Source organism: Camellia sinensis, chromosome 5, assembly GCF_055761805.1.
Source record: "Camellia sinensis isolate YWXY chromosome 5, ASM5576180v1, whole genome shotgun sequence".
In the NCBI taxonomy this organism is placed as follows: Eukaryota; Viridiplantae; Streptophyta; class Magnoliopsida; order Ericales; family Theaceae; genus Camellia; species Camellia sinensis.
The window spans coordinates 30,822,079-30,842,466 of NC_138965.1; the positions used below are offsets into that span (position 1 = coordinate 30,822,079).

The 20,388-nt window shown below is 37.4% G+C and overlaps 2 protein-coding genes and 1 pseudogene across 3 annotated transcripts; 2 read left to right on the forward strand and 1 right to left on the reverse strand.

Moving 5' to 3' along the window:
• Positions 1-1,981: 1,981 nt before the first annotated feature.
• Positions 1,982-2,722, reverse strand: LOC145791299 (uncharacterized). Its single transcript, XM_082871647.1, has one exon. The coding sequence runs from the start codon at positions 2,720-2,722 to the stop codon at positions 1,982-1,984; it is 741 nt and encodes a 246-aa protein (XP_082727773.1).
• A 3,223-nt stretch (positions 2,723-5,945) lies between these two features.
• On the forward strand, positions 5,946-11,689 carry LOC114262675 (adenylosuccinate synthetase, chloroplastic-like; annotated as a pseudogene). The gene is made up of 4 exons (XR_014329306.1): positions 5,946-6,287; positions 9,609-10,300; positions 10,469-10,776; positions 11,283-11,689. The product of XR_014329306.1 is annotated as an adenylosuccinate synthetase, chloroplastic-like (transcript).
• Positions 11,690-14,580: 2,891 nt separating this feature from the next.
• LOC114259811 (adenylosuccinate synthetase 2, chloroplastic-like) lies at positions 14,581-18,550 on the forward strand. The gene is made up of 5 exons (XM_082871648.1): positions 14,581-14,715; positions 14,776-14,910; positions 16,701-17,393; positions 17,562-17,873; positions 18,380-18,550. The coding sequence occupies exons 1-5, from the start codon at positions 14,581-14,583 to the stop codon at positions 18,548-18,550; spliced, it is 1,446 nt and encodes a 481-aa protein (XP_082727774.1).
• Positions 18,551-20,388: the final 1,838 nt, after the last annotated feature.

A 20,388-nucleotide genomic window follows, 5' to 3' on the forward strand; every position in this document is an offset into this window, starting at 1 on the left:
ATTTTATAATTATTTTTGAAAAGACTGAAATGTAATTTCTTCATAATTAATTGCCTTTTCTAGCTCACATGCATGTAAATTCAGACCATTTCTATTGTATTTGTAATGTCTTAAAATGGTGTTATTTAAAAATTTAAAAAAAAAAAATTAAGAAAGGGTTTTTTTTTTTTTCTTTTTTTGTAATAGGTGGAGCTTCATCCACGTCTCCTTAAAATAATGTCACTTTGGTTCTACTCATATTTCTTTCTTCTTATCAATTTCGAGTTTCAAAATGTATTATTTTTCTATATCATGATATTTAATAATATACATAGCAAATAAAAAAAATAGATATATCATTTCCCACTCTTCCTCTAGTTCAAGTCAATGAAAAATAAATGAAAAATTATGTTATTGTTGAACTCTTTATTTGGTAATGTATTATTGTTTCAACTATGTATTATGATTATGAGGTTTTTTATTTTATAGTCACCATTTTTTATATTTTACCTAACACACCCTTATATTACTATTTAAAATCTAAATATATTTTAAATCTTAATGCTATAATTTTATCCTCTAATTTAAATACTTACCCGTGAAAAATATAGATCCTAATCTTATATTGCACCCAAAAATTTGTAGGTAATATTGAGTTCGCTGTATAGATTTTAAGCATGAATGAGATGATTATTTATTGACCTTATAATGGAATAACCATTCTCTTAAATTGGTGGATAATGATTCCATTTTCAATATAATTTTTTTACTCAACCAAAAATGAGAATGAGTCTTTTGATAAAATGACTATTCTATTACAACCTTATTATAATGAACTAAATACTGCATTAATGTTAATAAAATATATATAGCCTAGTTTTTGAACCCCTGCCAAAATATGTATAATTATAGTTATGAAATTAAATCATACTAAAACAGTAAGGGTTTCATTAGTGTTAAATCATGTCATATATAATTAACCAAAAGATGTTTGTTTTGTAACCATAATTAGTAGAATTTAACTTTGTAATCATAACTAGTAAGATTTTGATTTTACCACCATAATTAGTGAGATTTGATTTTATAACTATAATTAACTCAATATTAATTTGAGATTTTCAATAATGTTACAAACGTTAATTAGTATACCAACGAGTATTTTAACTAGACAATGTTAAATAGGTCTCACGTCAAGTGATAGATTATACATATGTCTTATGTTTTAGTTAATATATTTATTAGTACACTATAGTTATGGGTTATTTGAGATTATCTAAATAAGTATATTTTTTTACCTTTTATGAAAAGATGTGTATAAAAATAAAAAGGTGATATATATAACCCAAATAAATACACTTATCTTAAATAAATACACTAATCTAAATAAGTACACATATTTAGTTTATACCAAGTCGCCCCAAAGCCCATACGATTCAATACATATAAAAGGAACTCCCAATTAACATTATCGTATGCCTTCTCAATATCCAATTTACAAATCAAATTGGGGGCGCCCCTGGCAAATCCGAGAATCCACACACTCATGGGCAACCAGAACTGCATCTAAAACCTGCCTCCCCCCAACAAACGCATTCTGAGATTCAGACACCACAGTCGATAAAACTCCTCGTAAACGATTTGCCAACACTTTAGCAACTAACTTATACACACTCCCCAACAAACTTATAGGCCTAAAATCCCGAATATCATCGGCCCCGCCTTTCTTGGGAATCAAAGCCAAGAAGGTGGCATTGAAACTTTTCTCAAAATGCCCAGACTCCAGGAAATCCTCCATAGTGGCCATGATATCACCCTTAACCACGCTCCAACAATGCTGGAAGAAAGCCATAGTGAAACCATCCGGACCTAGGGCTTTATCCCCACTCATAGCCCGCAACGCTCCAAATACCTCATCCTCGGTAAAAGATTGCTCCAAACTCTCCCGATCCTCTGCCAGAATCGTAGCAAACTGAACACCTTCTAAACCTGGCCGCCAAACCCCCTATTGAGGCCGGAATAAATGCTGATAGTAACCCACCACCCCATCCTTAATCTCGCTATCAATACGCAGCTCCCGACCATCCACCCATAACCTACTAATCTGATTAACCCGGTGATGGCCATTAGCCATACGGTGAAACAATGTCGTATTCCGATCCCCATCCTTTAACCACAAACATCTAGACTTCTGACGAAAACAAACCTCCTCCATTCGAGATATACGAACAAAATCTTGTCTAGCCGCCTCCTTACGAATACCGGTCTCAGGAGACAACTCGTCTTGCACCTCCAGCTCATCCAAAGAATGAAGTAAAGACAACACTGCAGCTTTTTGGCCTTCTAGGCGACCGAACACCTCTTTATTCCAATTTTTTAAAGGTGCTTTCAACAACTTCAATTTTTGAGCCAACACACAACTAGGAGAACCACGAACCTCGTAGCTATTCCACCAACCACGAACCAGGTCGAGAAAACCCTCATGTTGCAACCACATATTCTCAAACCGAAATAGCGTAGGCCCATGGTGGATCCCCCCACTGTCCAACAAAATTGGCCAATGATCAGACACAGGTCGGGGTAAACGAAGCTGAACCACCTCAGAGAAGTGCTCCTCCCAGCCCATAGTAACCAAGAACCGATCTATTCGAGACAAACTCCGACCATTTGACCATGTGAAGTTGCCTCCCTGGATAGGTAAATCAACCAACTGTAAATCATCAATGAAGGAACAAAAAGCCCGCATTGCCCCCGAACTCCTGGCATTCCCCGCCTTCTCCGAAGGCCAACGGACAACATTGAAATCACCCCCTACACACTAGGGGACATCCCAGCGAAAGGCTACATGCTCCAACTCCTCCAAAAACAAACCCCACTCGGAATCTTGCACAGGCCCATATACCCCAGTAAAACCCCATCGAAAATTATCGTCCACACAACGAAACAAACAATAGACAGAGAAACCCCCTATCTCCTCCTCCTCTTTCACCACTACCCTTTTATCCCAACAAAGAAGAACCCCACCTACCGTGCCTAACGAAGGCAAAAAGGTCCACTCCACAAACCGCCCCCCCACACCTCGCGAATCAGCTCCACCCCCACCTCTTCCATCTTCGTCTCTTGTAAACAGACAATGTCCGGATTGGCACCTCGCAAAACCGCCTTCACCGCCACCCGTTTATCCCTATCATTCAACCCTCGCACGTTCCACGATACAATTTTTAACTTCATTTCAACAACAATGGGCCCCTCCGATCTCGCCTTTCATCCTGTCCTACATCCTTCACACCACGATCATAATTCATAGAACATTCCAAATTCTTGAGCTCCCGATATCCTTTAGAATGGGACACCAATGAACGAGACACCCTGGGATTAGGAGTCCCTTGCCTCCATGAAGCCTCCACTGCCGCAAAAAGACTCATTGTCTCAGCTTCATGACCTTCAAAAGACAAGCCCAAACAATGACTAACTTCACTAATTCGATCCAACACCCACTGGGACGCAGCCTCTGCCGAAGGAACTTCCTCCCCCGAGAATCCCCCAACATCCTCAAATCGCTGTTTTGGTTTGAAACAAGTGACCAATTCACTATCTTGCACTGCTAAAGGCTGTAACTCCAAAACCGGTGACTGAACCACACATTCGTGCCCCTGTTCTCCTTGGGAAGCCCATGATACATCGCTAGGCATCTCCAACACCACCGGGGACTGTCGCTCAAACAGCTCTGACTCCAACGATGGATCCCCCACCGATATCGTACCGTAAGGTATCTCAATCTCCAACTGGAACTGTCGCTCAACCGACGTCGATTCCACCAGTGGAGCTATTTCCGACGCCACTAGCAGTCGCGAGTCTGAATCCTCCGCAGATGACGCATCGCGAAGCATCACCAGCTCCATCTGGGATGACACACATCCAACTGCGAAGCCGCCATCTGCGAAGTGCCACTCACCGACGCCTCGACCAGTCACGATCCAAATCCCGCAGCAGATGGGGCACAGTGGACCACCAACTCCAAACCAGACGGCGACATTGAGCCTCGCCGAGAACCCCTACCCCAAACGAAGCCATCCGACCCGACTCCCTTCGATCTGGATCGCATGAAACCCTACAACCCAACCCACCCTCAGTCTGACCCGCATCCGTATTAAAAAGAGTACTGGGCTGCACAGACAAGCCCACATGACCAACCCCCTAGAGGCTTAAGGATCTACCCTCTTGTGGGCTGGACTGATTGACCACCTGGGCCCCCAAATGAGACTCCTTATGATTAACCACAGCCCAGCGATGTTGGGCCACCTCAGCATAACGAAAATTCTGGGCCCGTCTCCAGCCCAAATTCCTTTTCGTAGGCCCCCGTGGATGGCCCAACCTAAACCCCATACGCTGGGTGAAAATATCTGGATCACCCATGGATCTTCCCCTTTTCTTAAATCGTTGCAAATATTCAATCACCCCCATATTCGGCTGAGAAATCTCCCATAATTGCCTAGAATCTGGCTTTACCATATTCGGCGCAAACTCCCCATCGATCACGGTCGTCGACGTCCACCGTTCCACCACCGGATCATTTTCGACCCAGACTGGCAGGGAAAACTGCCACATCCCCCAACGGAAGGACACTCGCGAAGGCGTAGCCTCGGAGCATCGCACACGAAGCCGAATGGAGCCTAGATCTACCGACGATTCGTCTGCCTCTATAAAGCCACCATAACGATCGTCGATGAATCGATACACCGCCTCCCTTCAGAGATGAATAGGCAGGCCCATCAACCGAATCCATACACTCTTCTCAGGCCGCGAAGACTGTGCCGGAGTGCAAAGAGCTAGTGGTGACCACCACTCGAGAAGTAAATCACTGCTTTCCACTGTCCACCGTCGTCGCAACAGCGCTTCCGCCGCATCCCTACTTGACAAAACAAACAGAATCGCTTTATCCCCCACAGGTCTTACGTCCACCTTACCCAAATGTTTCCACCACCGGGAAACCCAATCAAAAATGGTTGCAAAACTCAAACCTTTGCCCCCCAAACCGCCCAATGTACCCACTAACGACTGATCCAAAATGAGAAACCAGTTAACCTCCACCTTAGAGCGGACAATCCGAGCAGACTCACAAGCGGCAATAGAAATAGAAGCAACCTTCCTCGAGCCAATGGGTCGGGAGGCCTTTGCAACACACAAACCAAAGCCGTCAACAACCAACACCACCCCTTCCCAGCCATCATCGAACGCAGACACAGGTATGTAAACTTGTTCGCGTCTCTGTCCTGTGGTAACCACAATTTGAAAAGAAGGCCCCCCACCTTCCTCACCTCGTACCCATACCACAGTAGTCCGATTTCCCCCACTGAGACGGCCCCAAAACTTTAGACTGCCTGATTCCTTAGATGCTAATCTCATCCGGACCACCAACCACCGAATTTTCGAACCATTCAGCACCACCGCCCATCGTAACCCCTCCTCCCTCTCAACAATCCACAACCCACACTTCTCATCCACTCCATCTGACTCCTCAAACTCAAACGACCAGCCACCAAGAAACAAGATTCGCCGACGTGGCCTAACTTCTTTCATTAGTGAGAACATTAGCCTCCTATAACTGCGGAGCACATTTCTGTTTTTTATTCAGATGATTTTTCCCTTGAAATTAACAATGGTATCTTCAATTGTCCTTATTTGGAACAAAATTCAAAATTCATGGTCAAATGTGTCACAATTGAAAAGTCAAGGATCAAAGTGACACGAGTACCAAATTATAGCGACTATTAGTGTAATTTGCCCTAATTTTTATCATATTTTTTTTATAAATTTTATATATATTTAAAATTTTCCTAAGAAAATTCGAAACAAAAAAGGGAATAACATGGACAATTACATACCCTTTAAATTATTCCACACACAACAGTCCTTTAATCTCTTTCTCACTGTAAGCCCTATCTCTCTGGTCTCTCTGATCTCGCTCTCCCTCTCTCTCTACGATGAACCTCTCATCACTGACACTCGAATCAAACCCTATCACAGCTCAAGAGAGGAGCTTTTATGGAAGAACCATCCAAACCTGTGCTGGGTCTCACCTTCTTCCTCTTCACCATCGCAAGGACGCAGTGTTCTCTGTGAAGTCGGTTGCTTCTTCTTCTTCTTCATCGCCATCTGCTGTGGCTGCTGAGCAGGCGAGTCAGGGGCTGAGTCGAATCGGATCGCTGAGTCAGGTCTCGGGCGTTTTGGGTTGTCAGTGGGGTGATGAAGGTAAAGGTAAACTCGTCGATATCTTGGCCAAGCACTTCGACATCGTCGCTCGTTGTCAGGTATATGTATACATGTATGATCTTCAAGAAGGTTTCTTATTTGGTCTAGAATTAAAATTTACATTCTTGTTTGGGAATTAGGAGAGAAAAGAAAAGAAATTGTTTCAATTTGATATGAGATAAAAGATTTCTCTGCCCTTTTGTTTCGTTAAATTACATACAAATTTTTTTATCGTTATAGAACACCCCATTTATTACGTTTACTATACCAACTGTCACGGTCTTGGATTTTCTAAACCAACCTTTGGTTTTTCCAAGCCAACCGTGCGGCCTTAGATGCCTCTCACCCACTCGGTTGCACCTAAGTCAGCCTTCCCCACTCAACCACACTAACTACAACACAAAGTTTAGGTGGAAGAATGTATTCACTATACAAGTATAGTTGAGGTGGAAGAATATATTTACTATACAAGTATAGTTATGTACAAAGCTTTACAAGGCTCTCACCCTCACAAGTACTTTACACTCTTGGATAGGTGCCTTACAAATGAGACCCTTCCCCCTTATATAGCCATCCTCCTCCTCAATGGATGGCTAGGATCATTTTGATCCAAGGGCTACAAACTCACCTCTAGAACTCTCCATAGAAATATCTAGGACAACTATCCTTCTACTACCTTCTAGGACTCTCTACACTAGTGTAGTACATGGTAGGCTTCTCCATGATATTCTAGGATGTTCCAGACCCATCTAGACACTTCTGGACCCTCCAAGGTTCTTCCACCACATTCCGGAATCTTCTAGGCCACTCCAGACCCTTCCAACAGGTTCTAGAGCCTTCCAGCATACTCTAGCCTGTTCTCACACCTTCCAGAACCTTCCAGCATCCTTCAAATGCTGCTCCTTGTGTCACAGAATTCTCGGGGCGTGAATTAATCCAAACAAATGAGAGAAATGCATTTCTTTTTCTTTTATTCCAAAGTCACCAAATCCAAATGGTCTCTTTTACTTACAAAAGATTGTCTTTTGCGTCTGATATGCAAAGGTGAAATAAAACAGTAAAATACATCCGATGATTATGGGTGCCTTTATTTACACACCACATATAGTCTCAAGGCACACCATTAATTGATTATTTTTTATTACAATAATAACCTTACATAAAATGACCAAAATAACCACAAAAGAATATCAATGCACCCCCCACACACCACCACTCTCCGCTGCCTGATTCATGACAGTGAGAGGATTTAATTGGTTATTTTTTATTGAATCAATTTACCAAGACCCTTGACAAAAACCTCGGTCAGAATTTCAATTTAAACTCATATAACCCTAGATCGCATACAATTTTATTTCAAATCTTCATTTTTTTAGCTAGTATTAGGATGATTGTCAGATCGTATCACTCAAATAAAAAATAAATAAATAAATTTCCGACTGTATTTGATATGATCTATTCTGTGTGATATGGGTCATTTTATATTTGGATTTCATGTGGAGGTCTGTGTTTGACCCATTAGGTTGCAGCTTTTAATATTTTGATGATGTATAGTGTTTTTTTTTTTTTTTTGGGTATATTGTGCTGAGGGTGACTGGTTTTATTTTTGTGTTTTGCATCCCTTGTTAGTTACCTGTTTTTTCTTTTGGTTAATAAAGGGTGGATATCATTTTATGGCATTGCAAAACTTCACAGTTCTGAACAAATTTCCAGCTATATATTCTATGTTTAAGCTCCAGTTACTAGCAAGTTAATGAAGGGTTTCAAATTAGGGTTAGGGTTAGGGTTGGTGGGGTGGTTGAAAAAAATGAGGATATTTTAGGTATATTTGAAAATGGATGGTGTGTATTAAGTAAAAATAATAAAGTTAAAATTGTGTTTGGGGTGCATTAAGTAAATGATGTACCTTGAGACCAAATGCGGTGTGTAAATAGAAACACCCGATGATTACAAGTCATATGGACTCCTCATACTGTTTGACAATTCACTCTACATGCATCAATTAAATTTACCCTTGTTGGTTATTCATCTTAATCGTAGTTTTGACTTCCACAAGATCTCAAGGCATAAATTGGACATATTGTTAGTGTTTGTTTTGTACTCTTAATGGCCTGGTGTTGAAATTAGGTCTTTAATAAGTGATTACTCTATACTAAACATGTTAGAAATTGGAGATCAGTTTATAAAAGACAAAGGAATTTGGTGGTGGTGAGATTTTTGAGGTGCTAGTGCCCGAATTGTCAGTTTGCTAAAACCAATTTTGTTGGCAAGGCAAAGGATGTGCTAGTAATTTAGTAGTGGTAGTGGTGATAGGATGGATATAAGTAAATGTTACATGTTTGCATATATTACAGGTGGTGGGGTTGGTAGTCATTTTAAGTGACATTGTTGATTGGTCATTGGGGGTTGTTAGGGCAAAGTAACCATTTTTAAACGGCAGTGGTGGTGGATTTGTTATGGTATTAACTATTAAAGGTGTTTTTGGAGGTGGGCTCGACATAATAACAAAGGTGTTGGTGGTGATAATAAGTGGAAGAGGCATTTGAGGTATTGCAATCAAATCAGACCCATCACAGCCGACACTAACCTAATAGGATGGTCATGAGCTTCAGATCTGAGAGTGCCCTGTCTAAACAACTTGATTGGATTCCTTTGTCATTGAATTTGTCATGTTTGGCTCTTCCTTTGCCATATCAGAATCCGTCAGCTATAATTAGCCAACAGGTGATGCTTCCTCAAAAATGACCTTCTGTGTGGCACTGGTGTCCAATCAGAAGAGGATAACAGAAGCGGATGGGTTGTGGAATGGGGTGGGGGGAAGTGGAGGTGGCAATGGTGCTGAAAGAGGAAGGGGTGGAGGGCAGTGGCTGAGGGGAGGGAGAGGAGATGGGGCATTTCATCCATGGGCATCACCCATTCCTTTGCTATGGGTGTCATAATGTTTTGATACTTGAATGTAGAGTTCATCCAAGTAAAAAAAGCTCAAAAATTTGCAACTAAAATACCAAGTTCCCCAATCTACAACTAGTACTCTGATGAACACCAGATAGTAACTCTTTCCTACTTCTCTTTATGACTTTTGGATTTTCAATTTACATGTAAACATGAACATCTATATTGCCACATTTCAAAGTATATTTTACATGTGGCTGGTGAAAGATCTGTTTTTTTTTTTTTTTTGGTTAAGACAAAAAAAAAAAGAACCATCAAAAAGGAAAGGTCTTCCTTTTGAGTTGATAAACCTTCTTTTGAACATGCTTTATGTGATTGTAATAGTGATAGTGTGTTTACCTTCCCTAATCTTGTGGCTTCCTAAACAGCCAGGTGTCTGAGACTTGCAATCATTTTACTCTAAAGCTTTAAATATAACTTGATGTCAGGGTGGAGCCAATGCTGGACGCACTATTTACAATGTAGAGGGGAAGAAGTTTGCCCTTCATCTTGTTCCTTTGGGTATTCTTAATGAGGAAACTGTGTGTGTGATTGGTAATTGGGTTGTAGTGCATTCACCAGGGTGGTTTGAAGAAATTGATGGCCTTGAATCTAATGGGGTCTCCTGCAAAGGTAGGATATTGGTATCTGATCGTGCTCACTTGTTATTTGATTTTCATCAAGTAGTAGATGGCCTTAGAGAGGCCGAGCTAGCTAATTCCTTTATTGGCACTACCAAGAGAGGCATTGGACCATGTTACTCCAGCAAAGTTATTCGCAATGGCATTAGAATATGTGACCTTAGGCATATGGACACTTTCCCTCAGAAGCTTGATCTCTTATTGTCGGATGCAGCTTTAAGATTCCAAGGTTTTAATTATAGCCCAGACATGCTCAAAGAAGAAGTTGAAAAATACAAGAGATTTGTTGAGAGGTTGGAACCCTTCATTGCTGGCACTGTGCATGTCGTGAATGAATCTGTTGCACAAAAAAAGAAGATTTTAGTAGAAGGTGGTTAGGCAACCATGCTGGATATTGACTTTGGAACCTATCCATTTGTAACTTCCTCTAGCCCATCAGCTGGTGGAATCTGTACTGGTCTTGGCATTGCCCCTAGAATTCTTGGTGACCTAGTTAGAGTGGTAAGAGTTATAGTTCTTTCATTTCTTTATTATTTTTCTTTTTTCTCCCAAGTGTCTCTTGTAGAAAGTGATTTCGCCTGAGTGTCTCATGGTAATAACATTTGTACTTCACACAATACACTTACACCATGGTCATTTATGGTCCCTACCTGATATTTTATGGTGCAAGTTAAAGCGTACACCACTAGAGTTGGTTCAGGTCCTTTCCCAACAGAAATCTTGGGTAAAGGTGGTGACCTCCTTGGGTTTGCTGGGCAGGAGTTTGGCACGACTACTGGTCGTCCTCGTCGTTGTGGCTGGCTTGATGTAGTTGCTCTAAAATACTGCTGTCAGATTAATGGCTTTTTTTCTCTAAATCTCACTAAGCTTGATGTCTTATCGGATCTTCCTGAAATTCAGTTGGGGTATTGTATAAATTGATGGTACACTAGTCAAATCCTTCCTTGGTGATCTTCGCGTTCTCGAGCAACTGAAGGCAAGCATTTCTTTTTCCTTTCCATATATTTATTTGAAACGGGTATCTAAACTTACACAGGGCTGTGTATATTTTAGCCCTCGCACACTAGGTCACCCTTTTTCCTCAATGGAGATTTAAACTTTGATGGCATTGGCTCACTAAATAGAAACTTTACACGTAGTATGTGGTTGGTTGTCCATTTTTGTTTTCCATGTATTAGGACCCTACTCGTTCTCAAGGATGCCAAAATGAAACTTGTCTTCACCTGGAAACCCTAGCAATGAATCTTCTCTGTCCTAAAAAAATAGTCCTATTTCTAAGTAGGAAATTACCTGAATGTGATGGTTTACACCTGATGTTTGACCCTCCCCCGCTTGTTGTTTTGTATCAATAATCTAATACATAACAAAAATTAAAGAAAATAATTGAAAAACTAAAGATTGAGTTTGTAATTGTTTCCGTTTGCCTCATAGTGGCTTCCATTCACCATGTGAATTGTATTTTTTCTTTCTTATATATGTCAGGTGGAATATGAAGTTTTACCGGGGTGGCAATGTGATATTCAAAGGTGAGAAACTACTCTGATCTTCCAAAGGCTGCACGGGAATACGTGGAAAGGATAGAAGAACTTGTTGGTATTCCCATCCATTACATAGGTGTCGGGCCTGGGCGTGATGCTCTTATATACAAGTGATATTATTTATTAGGGTTTCTGTTCTTGTCATTTGCTAGAATGAAGCTTTCTAATGCTGGAGGTGTATGTCCCCTGTGATTGGGATTAATTTTTGGACAAAGAGATAAAATTTTAGTTAGTGGACATGCATTTGTTGTAACAAATGTTAATTCTCAATCTGGGCTACTTTGATAAAGTCGTTATGACTTTGAATTTGAATAACTGTGCTGGGTAATAATATAGGGCATTTTGGTATGATACCATGGCTTAGGCTCTGTTTGGTGCAGTTTGTAGGGTTTTTTTTTTTTTTTTTTTTTTGAACAGTAAATCAGTCAATTTTGGAGACACCGAGTCTTTGACCATTGTTGATTTAGGATTTTTCTGGGACCTTATTTGTCAATAGGGTAAATAATTAAAAAGTTAAAAATTATTGTAAGTTGTCATATCATTTTTTTAATTTTTTATACATCTTTTAATAAAAAATTAAAAAAATAATTTTCAAACATGTCAAAAATCAAAAAAGTTATTATAACAGTTAACTATTTTTTATTTTTGTAAATAATTTTTTGGAAAATTTCAAAAAATCATTAAAAATGTCAATTTTCGGAGCACCCATAATCATGTTATTACAAATGCTGTAGAAGTGTAGAATGATTGTGACTATAGCACTTGTAATTGCATGAAATGTTACTAATTCATATAGAATGATGGTTAATATTATGTGATATTATTTATGGAATTTTTAAAACTAATTATTTAACAAAAAAAATTATTAAGGCATACAGACTCAATTTTATTATGTCATTGAAGAATAAAAAATAACTCACTCGAATATGTGTTACTATTTTATATTGAGCAAGAGTAGCAAGTAAAAATGCTACATTTAGAAAAAAAAAATATAACTAGTTCTAGAAATTTGAAATAATTATATTAACACTTTGTTATATCTTCATCGATAATTTATTAATTATATAAATAAAAAAAATAGTGAGTGGGGCCCATTAATAATGTGATGTTTTGGATTTTTTTTATTTTTTCATTACCACATAAGTATAACTCAATTTAGAACTTTACTTTTAGAACTCTCTATTGCCACCCTTGATCTTATTTATCTTTGTATTGAACATCATTTGTGTTAATTTAAAATTACATCAAAATTGAAAACCTTATTTATACTTCTTCCAAAATTTAGGGAAGCAAAAAATATTTTTTTTAAATATTTTTCAGTATAGTAGAAAATGAAAGTCAATATAAAATATTTTTCATGATAAATGAAAAACAATTTTATTTGAGTATAAAATATTTTTTACTTTTAAAAGGTTGCAAATATTTTTTGGACTAAAAATTTACCAATTTCATCACATCACCTCCACCACCATCACCACAACCACCATCATTATGGCCCCACCACCATGCCATCACAACCACCTTCATTCTACCACCACTACCAAATATAGAAAAATATATTTTTTATTTTTAATAAAAAATATTTTCTATCCAAATAAACGGAACTTTATATATACAAGGAGTTTAAAAGGAATTTTGTAGACAAAAAGAAAAGATAAAAAATAGTGCAGTTATTAGCATCTCATCAGTTATTTTGAATCTTCCATTTCTTTGGACTCCACTTATAAATTTTAAAACCCTTAAAATTTCTTTTATCCATTAAATAATATCAAAATTATCTTTGTTTTCCACACATTCAATTGAATGCACACTCCCCACACCCCAAAAAATATCTCTCCCAAAAACCCTAAAAAAACCCATAAAGGTGATTATTATTTCATCTCCACATACTTGAGTGATAAAATAAATGTAAGGTTTTTAATTTTCATTCCTTAGAATATACCAGCAAGAAATTGAGTTGGGGATTTTGTGCTTGAGAAAAAAGAAGAAGAGCCAAGTGTAATTATTGTCAATTGCCCTAATAAGACTGGTTTAGGTTATGATCTCTGTCGCCTCATTCTTTTCTTCAGTTTGACCATTGTCAGAGTTGGTTGTCTATTTCCGAACAAATAAGAAATGTTCAGGTCTGTATTCTCGAATTTAGGTCATATGTTCGGGAGTTCAGTCCCAAAAAAATGATGAATAGTTTTTATTATTTTTGTTATTTTTTTCAATATACTTATTCTTACAAGGCCAATCTCTTTTACGCTAAGAATACCATCAAAATTATGAATATTTTTATGAGCTTTTATTATTATACTTCTCTCGTCTTATGGAGTTGTGGTTGCTAGAAAAACTTTCACTCGTTATCATTACCGGATAAGTGAAGGTAATCAAATGATTGCCATTATTACCGCTAAAGAGTTTTTAAGATTTTGAGGGTGGGTAGGTTTGGAAAAGTAAGATTTGAAGAAGATGGATGGGTAGTGATAAAGGTGGGTGCATTCATAAATTATAATTCATGATATAATGTATGTGTTGGCTTAGTATTCGTTTGGGAAGTGGGTTGACTTTTTGGCTATTTTTGCCTGAGGCTAAAAAGCCTCGTTTTGGAAAGATTTTATGGGTTTTTTGACTATTTGTGAGAGAAAGAATGTAATAATTATGGGTTGCACGTGATATTTTGTCTTATTAGACTAAAAAATTATTTTGTCTTTTTGTGGTTAAAATAATTCTAAACCCAACCCAACTATTCTTCCTAAACAAAACCTTAATTATGAGATGAGATACCTCAAAATTATTAATGTAATTTGTAATAATTTTATTTAAAATTATTATTGTAATAAAAAAATCCTAAAAAATGGGATCCTAAAAAAATGGGAACCAAAATAATTGATGTCCGCTAATAACGGCACTTAAAAAAAAAAACTGGGAAAATATATAAAAACCTCGCAAAACCCAGTTATCCTAAAAACCTCTCTTTCTCTAAAAATGGAGAAAGGGGGAAGAACAGTAGCAAGAATTCATCCACTATGTCTCTTGAACAGTTCGTCTCCACCATGGCCCCTCTATTCGATCTCGAAAAGGTCCCCTCTTTCTCTCTCTACACACACAAATATGTCATTTTAATCTTAGTCCTACTGGAAATGCGCCAAAATTCAGGAACTTCCGTTTGCGTTTTTATCTTCTGAATCATTGAATTAAACCTCTCTCTAAACCTCTCTCAAATTATAAACCCTAGCTCTCTCATCTTTCTCTCTACGATGAACCTCTCATCACTGACACTCGAATCAAACCCTATCACAGCTCAACAGGGAAGCTTCTATGGAAGAACAATCCAAACCTGTGTTGGGTCTCACCTTCTTCATCTTCACCATCGCAAGGATGCGGTGTTCTCTGTGAAGTTTGTTGCTTCTTCTTCTTCTTCTTCATCGCCATCTGTTGTGGCTGCTGAGTAGGCGAGTCAGGGGCTGAGTCGAATCGGATCGCTGAGTCAGGTCTCGGGCGTGTTGGGTTGTCAGTGGGGTGATGAAGGTAAAGGAAAACTCGTCGATATCTTGGCCAAGCACTTCGACATCGTCGCTCGTTGTCAGGTATATGTGTACATGTATGATCTTCAAGAAGGTTTCTTATTTGGTCTCGAATTAAAATTTACATTCTTGTTTGGGAATTAGGAGAGAAAAGAAAAGAAATTGTTACAATTTGATAAGAGAGAAAAGATTTCTCTACTCTTTTGTTTGGTTAAATTACATTAAAAAAAAGATTATCAAAATTGCAAATGAGGGTTATAGAACACCCCATTTATTACCTTTAAAAATTAATCCAAACAAACGAGAGAAATGCACTACTTTTTCTTTTATTCCAAAGTCACCAAATCCAAATGGGCTCTTTTACTTACAAAAGATTGTCTTTTGGGTCTTATATGCAAAGGCGAAATAAAACAGTAAAATACATCCGATGATTATAAGTCATATGGATTCCTCATACTATTTGACAATTCACCCTACATGCATCAACCAAATTTACCCTTGTTGGTTATTCATCTTAATCGCAGTTTTGACTTCCACAAGATCTCAAGGCATAAATTGGACATATTGTTAGTGTTTGTTTTGTACTCTTAATGGCCTGGTGTTGAAATTAGGTCTTTAATAAGTGATTACTCTATACTAAACATGTTAGAAATTAGAGATCAGTTTATAAAAGACAAAGTTATTTGGTGGTGGTGAGATTTTTGAGGTGCTAGTGCCCGAATTGTCAGTTTGCTAAAACCAATTTTGTTGGCAAGGCAAATGATGTGCTAGTAACTTAGTGGTGGTAGTGGTGATAGGATGGATATAAGTAAATGCTACATGTTTGCATATATTACAGGTGGTGGGGTTGGTAGTCATTTTAAGTGACATTGTTGACTGGTCATTGGGGGTTGTTTGGGCAAAGTAACCATTTTTAAGCGGTAGTGGTGGTGGATTTGTTGTGGTATTAACTATTAAGGGTGTTTTCGGAGGTGGGCTCGACATAATACCAAAGGTGTTGGTGGTGATAATAAGTGGAAGAGGCATTTGAGGTATTGCAATCAGATCAGACCCATCACAGCCGACACTAACCTAATGGGATGGTCATGAGCTTCAGATCCGAGAGTGCCTTGTCTAAACACCTTGATTGGATTCTTTTGTCGTTGAATTCGTCACGTTTGGCTCTTCCTTTGCCATATCAGAATATGTCAGCTATGATTAGCCAACAGGTGATGCTTCCTCAAAAATGACCTTCTGTGTGGCACTGGTGTCCAATCAAAAGAGGATAACAGAAGCGGATGGGTTGTGGAATGGGGTAGGGGGAAGTAGAGGTGGCAATGGTGCTGAAAGAGGAAGGGGTGGGGGTTGGAAGGGGAAGAAGGTAGTGGCTGGGGAAGGGGAAGGGGAGGGGGAGGAGAGGGGGCATTTCATCCCTGGGCATCACCCATTCCTTTGCTATGGGTGTCATAGTGTTTTGATACTTGAATGTGGAGTTCATCCATGTAATAAAAGCTCAAAAATTTGCAACTAAAATACCAAGTTCCCCAATCTACAACTAGTACTCTGATGAACACCAGATAGTAACTCTTTCCTACTTCTCTTTATGATTTTTGGATATTCAATTTACATGTAAACATGAACATCTATATTGCCACAATTCAAAGTATATTTTACTTGTGGCTAGTGAAAGATCCATTTTTTTTAAATTTTTTTTTATTTTAAAGACTAAAAAAGAAATAACCATAAAAAAGGAAAGGTCTTCTTTTTGAGTTGATAAACCTTCTGCTGAGCATGCTTTGTGTGATTGTAAATAGCCAGGTGTCTGAGACTTGCAATCATTTTACTCTGAAGCTTTAAATATAACTTGATGTCAGGGTGGAGCCAATACTAGACACACTATTTACAATGCAGAGGGGAAGAAGTTTGCCTTTCATCTTGTTCCTTCAGGTATTCTTAACGAGGAAACTGTGTGTGTGATGGGTAATGGGGTTGTAGTGCATTTACCAGGGATGTTTGAAGAAATTGATGGCCTTGAATCTAATGGGGTCTCCTGCAAAGGTAGGATATTGGTATCTGATCGTGCTCACTTGTTATTTGATTTTCATCAAGTAGTAGATGGCCTTAGAGAGGCCGAGCTAGCTAATTCCTTTATTGGCACTACCAATAGAGGCATTGGACCATGTTACTCCAGCAAAGTTATTCGCAATGGCATTAGAATATGTGACCTTAGGCATATGGACACTTTACCTCAGAAGCTTGATCTGTTATTGTCAGATGCAGCTTTAAGATTCCAAGGTTTTAAGTATAGCTCAGACATGCTCAAAGAAGAAGTTGAAAAATACAAGAGATTTGCTGAGAGGTTGGAACCCTTCATTGCTGACACTGTGCATGTCGTGAATGAATCCATTGCACAAAAAAAGAAGATTTTAGTAGAAGGTGGTCAGGCAACCATGCTGGATATTGACTTTGGAACCTATCCATTTGTAACTTTCTCTAGTCCATCAGCTGGTGGAATCTATACTGGTCTTGGCATTGCCCCTAGAATTCTTGGTGACCTAGTTGGAGTGGTAAGAGCTATAATTCTTTCATTTCTTTATTATTTTTCTCTTTTCTCCCAAGTGTCTCTTGTAGAAAGTGATTTCGCCTGAGTGTTTCATGGTAATAACATTTGTACTTCGCACAATACACTTATACCATGGTCATTTATGGTACCTACCTGATATTTTATGGTGCAGATTAAAGCGTACACCACTAGAGTTGGTTCAGGTCCTTTCCCAACAGAAATCTTGGGTAAAGGTGGTGACCTCCTTGGGTTTGCTGGGCAGGAGTTTGGCACGACTACTGGTCATCCTCGTCGTTGTGGCTGGCTTGATGTAGTTGCTCTAAAATACTGTTGTCAGATTAATGGCTTTTCTTCTCTAAATCTCACTAAGCTTGATGTCTTGTCGGATCTTCCTGAAATTCAGTTGGGGGTATTGTATAAACACATTGATGGTACACCAGTCAAATCCTTCCCTGGTGATCTTCATGTTCTCAAGCAACTGAAGGCAAGCATTTCTTTTTCCTTTCCATATATTTATTTGGAGCTGGTATCTAAACTTACACAGGGCTGTGTATATTTTAGCCCTCGTACACTAGGTCGCCTTTTTTACTCAATGGAGAATTAAACTTTGATAGCATTGGCTCACTAAATAGAAACTTTACACGTAGTATGTGGTTGGTTGTCCATTTTTGTTTTCCATGTATTGGGACCCTACTCGTTCTCAAGGATGCCAAAATGAAACTTGTCTTCACCTGGAAACCCTAGCAATGAATCTTCTCTGTCCTAAAAAAATAGTCCTATTTCTAAGTAGGAAATTACCTGAATGTGATGGTTTACACCTGATGTTTGACCCTCCCCCGCTTGCTGTTTTGTATCAATAATCTAATACATAACAAAAATTAAAGAAAATAGTTGAAAAACTAAAGATTGAGTTTGTAATTGTTTCCATTTGCCTCATAGTGGCTTCCATTCACCATGTGAATTGTATTTTTTCTTTCTTATATATGTCAGGTGGAATATGAAGTTTTATCGGGGTGGCAATGCGATATTTTGAAGGTGAGAAACTACTCTGATCTTCCAAAGGCTGCACGGGAATACGTGCAAAGAATAGAAGAACTTGTTGGTATTCCCATCCATTACATAAGCGTCGGGCCTGGGCGTGATGCTCTTATATACAAGTGATATTATTTATTAGGGTTTCTGTTCTTCTCAATTGCTAGAATGAAGCTTTTTAATGCTGGAGGTGTATGTCCCCTGTGATTGGGATTAATTTTTGGACAAAGAGATAAATTTTTAGTTAGCGGACATGCATTCGTTGTAACAAATGTTAATTCTCAATCTGGGCTACTTTGATAGAGTTGTTGAATTTGAATAACTTTGTTGGGTAATAATATAGGGCATTTTGGTATGATACCATGGCTTAGGCTCTGTTTGGTGCAGTTTGTAGGTTTTTTTTTTTTTTTTTTTAACAGTAAATCAGTCAATTTTGGAGACACCGAGTCTCTGACCATTGTTGATTTAGGATTTTTTTGGGACCTTATTTGTCAATAGGGTAAATAATTAAAAAGTTAAAAATTATTATAAGTTGTCATATTATTTTTTTAATTTTTTATACATCTTTTAATAAAAAATTTAAAAAATAATTTTCAAACATGCCAAAAATCAAAAAAGTTATTATAAAAGTGAACTATTTTTTTATTTTTGTAAATAATTCTTTGGAAAATTTCAAAAACTCATTAAAAATGTCAATTTTTGGAACACCCATAATCATGTTATTACAAATGCTGTAGAAGTGTAGAATGATTATGACTATAGCACTTGTAATTGCATGAAATGTTACTAATTCATATAGAATGATGGTTAATTTTATGTGATATTATTTATGTAATTTTTAAAACTAATTATTTAACAAAAAAATTTATTAAGGCATACAGACTCAATCTTATTATGTCGTCGAAGAATAAAAAATAACTCACTCGAATATGTGTTACTATTTTATATTGAGCAAGAGTAGCAAGTAAAAATGCTACATTTAGAAAAAAAATATAACTAGTTCTAGAAATTTGAAATAATTATATTAACACTTTATGGTATCTTCATCGAAAATTTATTAATTATATAAATAAATAAAATATTATCATTTTTTAAGTAAAATATATATTTGATCTTACAAAAATGTTTGAGAGCTCTAAACCAAGAGCTCTAATGAGTGGGGCCCATTAATAATGTGATGTTTTGGATTTTTTTTATTTTTTCGTTACCACATAAGTATAACTCAATTTAGAATTTTACTTTTAGAACTCTCTATTACCACCCTTGATCTTATTTATCTTTGTTTTTGAACATCATCTGTATTAATTTAAAATTACATCAAAATTGAAAACCTTATTTATACTTATGCCAAAATTTAGGAAAGCAAAAAATAAATGTTTTTTGATATAATAGAAAACAAAAGTCAGTATAAAATATTTTCACAGTAAATGAAAAACAATCTTATTCGGAAAGAAAATATTTTTTACTTTTAAAAGGCTGAAAATATTTTTTAGACTAAAATTTTACCAATTTCATCACATCACTAGCGCCACTCTTACCCCCACCACCATCACCACAACTACCATTACTATTGCCTTACCACCACCACCTTCATTCTACCACCACTATCAAATATAGAAAAATATATTTTTTATTTTTAATAAAAAAATCAAAAATATTTTCTATCCAAATAAACAAAACTTTATATATACGAGAGGTGTAAAAGGAATTTTGTAGACAAAAAGAAAAGATAAAAAAGAGTGTTGCTATTGGTATCCCATCAGTTATTTTGAATGTCCCATTTCTTTGGACCCCACTTATAAATTTTAAAACCCTTAAAAAAAATTTATCCCCTAAATAATATCAAAATTATCCTTATCTTCCACACATTCAATTGGATGCACGCCCCCACACCCCAAAAAATCTCTCTCCCAAAAACCCTAACCAAACCCACAAAGGTGATTATTATTTCATCTACACATACTTGA

Bases quoted from the DNA above. Each gene is read 5' to 3' on its own strand.
- LOC145791299 (XM_082871647.1), bottom strand. From the start codon at position 2,722: ATGCGGGCTTTTTGTTCCTTCATTGATGATTTACAGTTGGTTGATTTA.
- LOC114259811 (XM_082871648.1), top strand. From the start codon at position 14,581: ATGAACCTCTCATCACTGACACTCGAATCAAACCCTATCACAGCTCAA. The intron at 14,716-14,775 runs GTGAAGTTTGTT...GCTGCTGAGTAG, and splicing joins GCAAGGATGCGGTGTTCTCT to GCGAGTCAGGGGCTGAGTCG. The intron at 14,911-16,700 runs GTATATGTGTAC...ACTTGATGTCAG, and splicing joins ACATCGTCGCTCGTTGTCAG to GGTGGAGCCAATACTAGACA.